This window comes from Anolis sagrei, chromosome 1, assembly GCF_037176765.1.
Source record: "Anolis sagrei isolate rAnoSag1 chromosome 1, rAnoSag1.mat, whole genome shotgun sequence".
Lineage (NCBI taxonomy): Eukaryota > Metazoa > Chordata > Lepidosauria > Squamata > Dactyloidae > Anolis > Anolis sagrei.
Window position 1 is genome coordinate 21225528 of NC_090021.1, and position 12271 is coordinate 21237798.

Genomic DNA, 12271 nt, shown 5'->3' on the forward strand with positions numbered 1-12271 from the left:
AAGGGCATCTGACACACACTCTTGCTCTCAGCCTCAATTAAGCTCCTTGAGCGTGTGGATGCCCTGTCAGAGATTAAATTGAACACAGACAAATGTAGTACACAGTGGGAAAATGAACCGGACATGCCAATATTCCAGCCTAATTGGAAACGAATTTTACCAGCCATCAAACAATCTACACAGCAGATGTTGACATTGCAGCTGGTCCAACAAAATCTCCCCCTGGAGAATTTATTAGACCTGAGAGACCGACTGCATCAAGAGGGCATAAAAGCAACTAACATACTTTGGAGACATGGTAGAGGTTGGCCTGACGTGGAGTGGCAATTTGGAGGAACAGCTGTTCATCATGAGAGTCCCCCATGGCTGCTCCCATAAAGGGAGTCCAAAAAGGCAGGCAGCTGTATTGATCTGTAGCAATAAAGTAGTTTTAGCTGTTTTCTTCTCCATCAGGACATGTCTTCTGTGAAACAACAACACCAAGGACCTATCCAGACAGTACCTTTATTGCCTTATCTACCTCAATAAAAGGGGGGTTGTCCAGACAATATTCTGGACAGTCCTGAATTAATTCGCTACAAACCAGGAAAACCCTGGTTTGTATTGAATTAATTAGATAGTGGGTTTATTCCACTAGATAGTGGGTTTACTGTTGTTGTTTATTCATGCAGTCACATCCGACTCTTCGTGACCTCATGGAACAGCCCACGCCAGAGCTCCCTGTTGGCCATCACCACCCCCAGCTCCTTCAAGGTCAAATCAGCCACTTTAAGGATACCATCCATCCATCTTGCCCTTGGTCGGCCCCTCTTTCTTTTGCCTTTCATTTCCCCTGGCATCATGGTCTTCTCTAAGCTTTCCTTTCTTCTCATGATGTGGCCAAAGTACTTCATCTTTGCCTCTACTAGCCTTCCCTCCAATGAGCAGTCAGGCTTTATTTCCTGAAGTATGGACTGGCTGGATCTTCTTGCGGTCCAAAGCACTCTCAGGATTTTCTTCCAACACCACAGTTCAAAAGCATCTATCTTCCGGGTTGTTGTAGGTTTTTCAGGGTATATGGCCATGTTCTAGAAGCATTATCTCCTGATGTTTTGCCTGCATCTATGGCAGGAATCCTCACAATGATGTCTAACACGAATTTTGGGGGACCCTGCTAAGGCAGAGACTGGCCAGACCCAAGAAAGAGGATCCGGGACACCTGGTGAGACAGCAAGCACCCCAAAAGATTTTCCCCTCTTTTTTCCCAAATAAAGTTTCACCAAGTTGAAGGAAAGCCACGGAGATGTTAATTTCATTCCAACTGGAAAGGATGATGACCACAGTCATTTGCCCAGGAGCCGACATGACCCATTGGGCAAAGAAACACAATATTTATAGAAATGCAGAGCTGTCAAATTCAAATTTCCCACCCCCGCACCCTAAGCCAACTTTGATGGTGGAAACATCAGCTGGTTGGGAGGAGCGGCTGGGGGCAGCAGTGTTCTGTCCAATCAGAGTGCTAGCCCTGCTTCGGCCACTCAGCCAATGGGGAGGCAGGAGATGGGTCTGGTGGGAAACAATGAAAGTAAGGAGAAAATGATAGGATTAAGGTAAATAGTGTTTGCTAGATGGCTGGGCGATAACTTTAGGCTCTCAAGCCTGGTCTGAGTTATTGTTTGCTGCTTTGAATAGACTTTCTTGTTTAGCCCTGAGAGGCCAGGTCCTTTGTTTTACCATTCTGCAATATGGGGTCTATTGATGAAAATGGGTTTCGGGGGATCAGGATGTGGCACAGAAGGGAGGTGGTGACGAATTTCTGGTTCCTCACAGATGGAAAGATGTCCTTTGTGTTAGGTGATCTGATATGACCATAGACTCCATCATCCCAGATGGCCTGGCTATTTGCCCTCCAAGGTCCGGTCAGACAGAGCCATTGATTGTTGTCCATGCAAATGGGTTTGGTGAAGTCCTTTGTTAAGGGGATTGTTGACTCAGGAAGTTTGGAAACCCCGAGAGCCATGAGTTGTTGGTTTCATGAAAAAGGTGACTTTTCCTTCATTTTTTCAGATATTGACATTTATCTACATGGAGAATGAGGGAATGGGTATGGGAGCATACACAGAATTCATGAGGGGAGAAGGGGAAATCATGCAGGGTCTAGGGGATCCCTAATAGCCCCCCAAAATCCATGGAAGATCATAAAAGTTGGCAAGAGTCCAGAAAAGTTCGTATAAAAGTTCATGAAAGTTCATAAGAGTTCATGGGGGGGGGGGGGTGCAGGAATGTTCATGGGAGCACCAGGTCGTCATGGTCCATTCAAAAGAGAGAGAGAGAAAAGGTTCATTTCATATTTCCAATTCATGAAAGACTGAAGTGGCCTGCCAGGGTCCGGGGGTCCCTGGTGAACTATAAATCCTTGAGTTGGGGTGTGTTGTTCGACAACATTTGCATCCCAGATGAGGCCTAACCAGTGCAAAATATTCTGTGACTATTATTTCCCTTGATTTGAAAACTATACCTCTATTCAGGTAGGCTAAAATAACATTCTTATCCTTTGCTAAGGCATCACACTGTTGGATTATATTCAATTTACCTTCCGCATGTCAGGGGATTGGATTAGATTGCCTTGTTGGTCCCTTCAATATCAGTGAATCCATAGTTCTTTGTAAAATGTGAAGTATCTCATTCCCCGTGAGAGCACTGCTTGAAACACTGGGAGAGGAGTTTGCATGAGCTTCAGGGAGGCAGAAGAGTATCAAACGACACTTTCCCCCTATGTCAGCATGAACAGCCTCAGAAATATATAAAAGGAATGACAGACAGATCCTGCTATGGAATACATTATCCATAAAGGACATAATTTAACAGAGTAATTCCAAATCTTTTCCAGTGCATTCCCCTGGTATACAAAAATTCTGCAATTGCAAAGATGCATCCATCATCGAAGCTCAACTGTTTCATTACACCATTGTTTCTCAACCTGGGGGTCAGAAACCTTGGGGGAGGGTTGCAAGGGTTTTTTAAAGGGATCAGCAAAACCATCAGAAAACACATATTTCTGATGGTCTTAGGAATCCCTTTGACAGAGAAGGCTGAAGATCTCTCTGCCTGTCCTTCTCTTTCTTTTGGGAAACAGCCATCAAATCCTCCCACCAAAAGCCCTTCTCTGCTGTGATTGGCCAGCCCCTCAACCAAGGAAAGGGCTGTTTTTGAGACTCCAAGTGGAGAGGGGAGAGCAGGGATGCTCTCCCCTAAATCACTGTCAATTCCTCCCCAATCCCTCCAGTATTCTTTTAATTTACTGTTGGTCATGGGGGTTCTATGTGGGAAGTTTGGTCCAATTCGATCATTAGTGGGGCTCAGAATGTTCTTTGATTGTAGGGGAACTATACATCCCAGCAATACAACTCCCAAATGTCAAGGTCTATTTTCCCCAAATTCCATCAGTGCTCACATTTGGGCATATTGAGCATTCATGCCAAGCTTGAGCCAGATCCATCATTGTTTGAGTCCACATTGCTCTCTGGATGTAGTTGAACTACAACTCCTAAGCTCAAGGTCAATGCCCACCAAATCCTTCCAGTATTTGCTGTTGGTCATGGGAGTTCTGTGTGCCAAATTTGGTTCAATTCCATCATTAGTGGAGTTCAGAATGCTCTTTGATTGCAGTTTACCTATAAATCCCAGCAACTACAACTCCCAAATGACAAAATCAATCCCCCCCCCCCCAACCCACCAGTATTCAAATTTGGGCATATGAGGTATTTGTGCCAAATTTAGTCCAGTGAATGTAAATACTTCCTGCATATCAGATATTTACATTACAATTCATAACAGTAGCAAAATTAGAGTTATGAAGTAGCAACAAAAATAACTTTGTGTTTTTTTTGGGGGGGTGTCACTTTATTTAGGGGTTGTGGCATTAAGAAGGTTGAGAAAAACTGTATTACACAAACATATTTACTGGTTATTTTTGTATTTTTTTAAACCTCTACAGAACAAACTGTGACAGTAATGTGTCCATATGAAAGCAATAATTAAAAACAATACCTTGGAAATATGCTATGAAAAGAGACATTTAAGGACACACAAACACAGACAAAGATTGGGCACAGTCAGCTATCCCTGACTCATCATATTATTATAATGATTTCTGGGTCCTTCCTTCTCTCTTCCTGCTGTTCTCATCCTCCCCTTCTTCCTTCTTCCCTCTCTTTTGTCCAACCCCTCCTTTTCTGAGCTTACTTTTTCGGTTCAGCTTTCCCCAGTTTTTGTCCTCATTTGATTGTGTTACTCATGTCTTTGTTCAATCTTTTAAAGAAATGAATACATTGAAATGTTAGACACAAGCACACATGCAAAGACAAAGCCAATCTGTTTTGGAGGATGAAATTTAGAGATGAGATGTGGCAGACAATGCCTAGGACGCTTAACCCTTTCCCCAACCACCAGTTCCTCCCACTCACAATCCCTCCCCAAACAGCTTTTTCCTCTCTGCTTAAATTCCAAAGAGAGTATTTCTAAATGATTACAGTAAACTATACTGACATGGAAGTCATGCTGATTTTCTTCTGGGTCCCATTGTTCAGACTCAGACTCCAAACTCTCTCATTATTCCTCCGATTCCTGGAGGCTAAGTACCAATTAATGTTAATCTACTGCGCTATTGTTCTAACCACAGGCCTGCCAACAGGTTTGTTTTGCCCATGTTTATAAATTGCTCATCTTGTCACAGCATGTTTGCTGTTCCTAAAAAGGAGCCAATGAGTTGTGCCTAATTCTGTTTGGGGGGGGGGGGGGAATAGATTGATTTCCCTAAGGAAATCCCACCACCATCGCCAAATCAAAAATGATCAAGAGCTTTGCAACTGCACCTTCAGAGGACTAGGAGAAGAACACATGTTCGTGCCCATGTTAGTAAAAATAACTACTTGACTGCTATCAGCATATATATATCTCCAAGCTTGAGTTTATAATGTGCTATCAGTTCCCTCCAAAGAAATCCCTTGGCCTATTTGCCCAATTGTGCCATAGACCCTTGCCCTTCCTGGCTAGTCAAACTTGGTTTGTGACTATAATAAACACTTCATTGGTGCAAGGGACATTTCCATCATGCCTTAAACAGGCTATAGTAAGACCAGAGGCGGCCCTAGGTAATTTTCAATGGTAAGCAAACAGTATTTTGGCGTCCCCCCCCCCCCAACCAATCATTGATATATATTTTCTGTTCGTCATGGGAGCTCTGTGTGCCATATTTGGTTCAATTCCATCATTGGTGGAGTTCAGAATGCTCTTTGATTGTAGGTGAACTATACATCCCAGTAACTACACTTGCCACACTTGCTCCCTTGCCTGGCCCGCTTTGGGTCTGGAGGCGTGCCTGAAGACCCCAGCGTGTGCACCAAAAGTCACCTCTTCTCCTGACTTTCTCCTCAGCCATTGGGACCAAGAGAGAGAAAGAGAGAGAGAGGTGGAGATGCCCACCTTTACTGAAAAACAAAGGAGGGAGCGGAGGTGGGAGATACCTCCAGCCGGAGGGGCTCTCTCTCTCTCTCTCTCTCTCTCTCTCTCTCTCTCTCTTGGTCCCAATAGCTGAAGAGAAAGTCAGGAGAAGAAGCGATTTTTGGTGTGCACACTGGGGTCTTCAGACACGCCTCCAGACCCGAAGTGGGCCAGGCATGGCGGCCCGGGTGGAGCAGGAATGAGAGGGGCTAGGTGAGGCTCAAGGGTCCAGCCCCTTTGGGAAGAGGATCACCCGGCAGTGAGGCAAAAAAGCCGAGGATCCCCCCAGACTGCTAGGGCTATTGTGAGCTGAGGGGGCGCTCCTCAAGTGGCGGCCGAGGGGCATTTGCCTCTGCAAAAAAAAAGTTTTCTGCGACCGCTTACTTCGCGTAATGGACGAGCTGCCCCTGAGTAAGACCAATATTGAAGAAGAGTTCCCTTCATTCCACAGTACTTAACAACTACAGACCAATCTCTATCCTCCCATTTTTGGGCAAGGTTCTGGAGTGGGTGGTGGTCTCTCAGCTCCAGGGATTCCTAGATGTCATGGATTTTCTAGACCAGTCACAGTCTGGTTCCAGGCCTGGGCACTGTACCGAGACAGCTTTGGTCGCCTTGGTGGATGACCTCCGCAGGAAGCTGGATAGGGGGAGCATGACCCGACTGGTGCTCTTGGACATCTCAACGGCTTTCGATAACATTGATCATGTATCCTCCTGGGCTCTCTGGGATGGGCCTCAGGGGCACAGTTTTGCTGTGGCTCTGGTCCTTTCTGAGGGCTGCTCCCAGTTGGTGAAGCTGGGGGACACCTGCTCAGACCCCTAGCCATTGACCTGTGGGGTCCCGCAAGGTTCCGTTGTGTGCCCAATGCTTTTCAACATCTGCATGAAACCACTGGGAGAGGTCATCCAGAGTTTTGGAGTTCTGTGCCATCTCTATGCAGATGACACCCAACTCTACTACTCTTTGTATGTTGTGTTTCCTCATCAGCTTCCCTATGCAGTTAGTGATTCCCTTGATGTATGGCAAGACGTTCTTTGACAATACATAGTACCTGTAATTCTGTGGCTTGCCATAATTTGTCATTTCTATGTGTTGAATCCAAGTTGGGTGTGATCCTGGATTCATCGCTGAGTTTGGAACCCCAGGTCTCGGTGGTGAACAGGGGAGCATTTGCACAGTTAAAACTTGTGTGCCTGCTCTGCCTGTACCTTGAGAAGTCTGACTTGGCCATGGTATCCATGCTCTGGTTACATCCCATATAGATTACTGCGACGCTCTCTATGTGGGGTTGCCCTTGAAGACTGTTCGGAAGCTTCAAATGGTCCAAACAGCCAGGTTGCTAACAGGAGTGGTGCTCAGGGAGCATACAATTCCTCTGTTGCGCCAGCTCCACTGGTTGCCAGTTTGCTACCGGGCATAATTCAAAGTGCTGGCTTTAGCCTATAAAGCCCTAAACAGTTCCGGCCCAGCTTACCTGTCCGAACGTATCTCTCCTTATGAACCATCTAGGACACTAAGATCTTCTTGGGAGGCCCTGCTCTCAGTCCTGCCTCCTTCACAGATGTGTTTGACAGGAATGAGAAACAGGGCCTTCTCAGCGGTGACCCCTCGGCTGTGGAATGCCCTTCCTACAGATATAAGATCGCCCCCTCCCTCCTGACATTCCATAAGAAGATTAAGACATGGCTCTTCAAGCAAGCTTTTGCTAACACAATATAATTAGATTAAGATGAAATTTGGAACAATTTGACGATGCACTTGGGTCACGATTTTAGTAAGGAGACATTGCAGATTATGTTTTTATGGCTTGTTTGGTTTTTATATTATATGTTAATGTTTTAATTGTATTTAATTGTATTTAATTGTATTTATAATCTGCTTTTAACTTGCATTTTATAGTTGTGGAGGCATCAAATTGTCTTTAGGAGGAGCTTGAAAACGTGGTTGTTCCAGTGTGCCTTCCCAGAATAATGAACCCTTAGCATTATGTCCTCTAAAAGCACTTTAGGACTGCTTGTATGTTTCCATCAATGCCCCACCTCCTTTATCTTGTTCATGCCTAGCATTATTTTTTAAACTTCCATTGCATTTGGCCCAGCCATAGTTTTTAAATGTGCACTGTACCTTGTTTAATGTTTATGCTATTTGTGTTTGAGATTTATTTTAATTGCCTTGTATTGTGTTTGTTATTGCTTGTACTGATGTATTGTGGGCTCGGCCTCATGTAAGCCGCACCGAGTCCCTTGGGAGATGGTAGTGGAGTATAAATCATAATAATAATAATAATTATAATTATTATTATTATTATTATTGCCGATTGTGAACCGCAATCGGGCTGAGAAAGGCAGTATATAAATATGGTAAATAAATAAATAAACAAATAAGTTACTGCTTTCTTTGTATCCCCATATCAACTATTAATGGAGAGTGGTTTTGCTATGAATTAGAGGCGAATGCAGCACTGCCCCTTCTTATATTTGAAGTTTCCATGCACTAGCCTTTAAGCCCCTCCTGAATAGATTGAGGTTGTCTGTATTCCTTGAGTTTGAAAATGTGCACAGTGATTTACTGGTGATGGATCCGAGCTATAATTGGCAGTCTTGTGTTTTTAAAAAATGTCCTTGAGTTGTTTTAGACGCCACAGAAAAGTACTTGATTGGAGTGGTCAAACAAGGCTGTAATTTTTCCTGGTGTGAGAACTCTAAATCTCTACAGCTGTCTGACTCCCTAGCTGTGTATTAGCATCCTTTAACCTCCCCAGTATGAAGGCTGCTATAAGTTTGGATTCATCCATCAGCCGTGTGCTATTAAAGTTCTTCTAGCCCTCTGCACAGCAGCAACACACAGGAGTAAACAAGCTCTTGAATTAAACTCTCATAATGTTGCTGAGTAAAGTATATGCAAAGTCGCCAGATTTCAATTATAACAGAGATACTGCTAAGCTGGGCATTTGGTCCGAGATATTCTAAACAGTGACACAATGCTAGAAGGATTATTCAGATAAGGAAACTATCCTTCATATGTAATACAGTACAACAAGGTTCTTGTGGGTTTTTTCGGGCTATAGAGCCATGTTCTAGAGGCATTTCTCCTGATGTTTCGCCTGCATCTATGGCAAGCATCCTCAGATGGCATAGATGCAGGCGAAACGTCAGGAGAAATGCCTCTAGAACATGGCTCTATAGCCTGAAAAAACCCACAAGAACCTAGCAATTCCAGCCATGAAAGCCTTCGACAATACACAGTACAACAAGGTTAAAAAAATTGAAATGGGGTTTTACAATTCCTATCAGATATGCTGAACCAAACATTCTGTTATTGTGAGGCCTTTCTGCTCCTCTCCATCTTCAAAGGATACTTAAATATAAAGAACTGGTTTCAATTCGTTTGACTGAAGCATTCTTGGTAATTGCCCAAAATTGGAAACTCACAACTGAGATCTCTCTCCCCCCACCACCCGGATTAAAAGAGTTTGGTTCATTGCCTTTGTAGAAAAACTAATATATTCAATAAGAACATCAAAGGGACAAATAGATAGAGACAAATTTGGTATCTATTTATTTGCATACAAAATTTAAAATCACATAATTCAAACCTGCGGAATAGCATTGAACTTTTGGACTAACCCATTGTAACTGTTCACAACTGGGGAATAATCCTATCGAATCTAGACTGCAATAATTTGAGTATCCTGCCAGGCAAGGAATGCTAGCAATTAATAATAATTTATTTATTTATTTCGAGGTTTTATATACCGACCCTCTCACCTTCAAAGAGGGATTCGGACCGGTTCACAACATGTGTTAACATACAAAAAATATACAATAACAGCACAATGCCACTTCATTACATGGTTAAAATATCAGCACTATACACGTTAAAACATTATCATCACAGTTAAAAGAGCCAACTCGTCCAACACCATCACAATCCCATTCATCCCATAATAATAATAATCATCATCATCATCATCATCATCATCATCTTTATTTATACCTCCTCTACCATCTCCCCAAAGGGGACTCGGGGTGGCTTACATGAGGCCAAGGCCAAAGATACAATACAGCAAAATAAAATACAAAATACAGAACAACAAAAATTACATCAAAATGAAATACATACAGTAGGAAAATAAAATAAATAAAGCAAAATATTATAATGAAAAAGAAAAACACATGGGCGGGCAAAAGGCACAAGATAAAATGATAAAACCCTGGATGAGGTAGGAGTAGAAAAAGTGTATAAACTCGAAGTTCCATATTAAAACTCAGCAAAGGTAGCTGAAGACATAAGACAGAGGCAGATTTACTCATCCATGGCCATAGGAAGAAGACCTGTGGACTCATACCCAAGAGACAAGTTTAGCGGCTGTTAGGAATTGTGGGAGCTGAAGTCCAAAACAGCTGGAGGGCCTAAGTTTGCCCATGCCTGCTATAGCACCTGGGATTCACTGGCAGTCTCCCATCCAAGTACTAATCACAATTGACCTTGCTTGGCTTCCAAAATCATACAGATTCTGATGCCAGTTTAGGGAATGTCCTGACTTAAATGAAAAATTGAAGATGAGATAGGAAGAGGACACCATTACAAGAAAGCACATTGTATTTGATTTGATTTTTTTTAGTTTGTGACGCAGCTGCTTGGGAGTCAGCTGCATTAAAATCACTACTGACCGAGAGGTCATGAGTTCGAAGCCAGCCAGGGTCGGCATAAGCTTCCGGCCATTTGTCTAGCTTGCTGTCGACCTTTGCAGTCCGAAAGACAGTTGCATCTGTCAAGTAGGAAATTTAGGTACCACTTATGTGGGGAGACTAATTTACCTAATTTACGACACCATTAAAAAATCTCTCCAGCAGCGTGCAAAGAATGAGGAAGTACTCCATCATTGTCACAAGTGGATGGTGAAGCGACAGCTCCCCCGGTGGCTGAAATTCAAAAAGCATACCCTCATGAAGCTGGAAAGTCAAATAGCCTCTGTCTATATATGTTGTGTGTCTATGGCATTGAATATTTGCCATGTATGTGTGCATTGTGATCTGCCCCAAGTCCCCTGCAGGGTGAGAAGGGCAGAATATAAATACTCTTAATAATAATAATAATAATAAATTACTACTAGGAAAAAAAACAGAATGTTGAATCTCAATCACCAAAGCATCTTGAAATATTGCTGTTCATGTCAGCTTCATTTTCTCTTTGTCTCTCCAGGTTTTGGGATGTCCACACCAGCAACGGTAGCCGGCAAAGCCTTCCTTATTGTTTACGGTCTATTTGGGTGTGCTGGGACCATCCTCTTCTTCAACCTCTTCCTGGAGCGCATCATCTCGCTTCTGGCTTTGGTCATGAAGGCTTGCCGCGAGAGGCAACTGCGGAGGAGCGGCCTTCTACCTCCAACTTGCCGTCGGGGCTCCGGCATGTCTGATGCGGACAGCTTGATTGGGTGGAAGCCATCTGTCTATCATGTGATGCTGATTTTGGGAATTCTTGCCATTACTATTTCTTGCTGTGCCTCGGCCATGTACACAGCGGTGGAAGGTTGGAATTACATTGACTCCTTATACTACTGTTTTGTCACCTTCAGTACCATTGGATTTGGTGATCTGGTGAGCAGTCAAAACGCAGTCTATCGAAATCAGGGATTATACAGATTTGGGAACTTCATGTTCATATTAATGGGAGTATGCTGCATATACTCTCTTTTTAACGTCATCTCCATTGTAATCAAGCAGGTCTTAAACTGGATGTTAAGAAAGTTTCGTTGCACCTGTTGCCCGGATTGCAATAAGCCAACCTCTCGCCTTGGGCGGCGCAATGCGATCACGCCGGGATCCCGCTTCCGCCGACACAACTTCTCTGCGGAGACAGATGGACAATATGACAGTGACACCGATGGGAGAAGGCTTTCGGGCGAAATGATTTCCATGAGGGATCTTACAGCCTCCAACAAGGTCTCCCTGGCGCTTCTTCAAAAGCAATTGTCCGAGACGGCCAATGGTTACCCTCGGAACGTCTGCATAAACACGAGACAAAATGGCTTTTCGGGAGGAGTAGGGGCTCTAGCTATCATGAACAATAGATTGGCAGAGACGAGCGATTCTAGGTAGAAATTTTGAAATTATCTTCTATAAAGCCAAGACATTTTCTTATTCTTTATTTAATAAAACGAAATTTTGAAAAATTATTATGTTGATCTCTCAAGAGCAAGTTACTGGCGAGTTTTATGATTTCTTTTCCTGCTTCTTAGGATGCAGTAGTTTTTATCCCCTTCGAGTGTTTACTCTTTCGTAAGTAGTACCAGGAATAGCAATGAGCCATCTAGTCACAGGTAGGAACCACTGACCATTGGGAGCAATTGAGGAGAAAAGAGATCCCTCCGCTTAAGCGGCTGAGGGGGAAAAGGAAGGGGCCTGAGGCTGTTAGGAATGGTGGGAGTTGAAGTCCAAAACACCTGGAGGGCCCAAATTTGCCCAGGCCTGCCATAACTGCATCCAGAAGTTTGTTAGCTAACTTTTACCTAACAAGATCTAACAGAGAAATTAAAGCCATAGTTAGTTGCATTAGTCTGAAATATCAGTACGCAAAGTGATCTTGAAGCACCTTAAGCCAGGGGTCCTCAAACTAAGGCCCGAGGGCCAAATACGGCCCTCCAAGGTCATTTACCTGGCCCTCGGTCAGGGTCAACATAAGTCTGAAATGAGTTGAAAGCATACAACAAAACAACAACAACAACAATCCTATCTCATCAGCCAAAAGCAGGTCCACACTTCCCACTGAAATACTGAGTAAACCA

The 12271-nt window shown here is 43.6% G+C and overlaps 1 protein-coding gene across 1 annotated transcript in view; it reads left to right on the forward strand.

Moving 5' to 3' along the window:
* KCNK12 (potassium two pore domain channel subfamily K member 12) overlaps positions 1 to 11662 on the forward strand; it is a 76347-nt gene extending 64685 nt beyond the window's left edge. Inside the window, exon 3 of the mRNA XM_060754542.2 lies at positions 10690 to 11662. Coding sequence (XP_060610525.1) covers positions 10690 to 11585 — 896 coding nt within the window. The 3' untranslated portion in view covers positions 11586 to 11662. The remainder of the gene's footprint in view (positions 1 to 10689) is intronic.
* Positions 11663 to 12271: the final 609 nt, after the last annotated feature.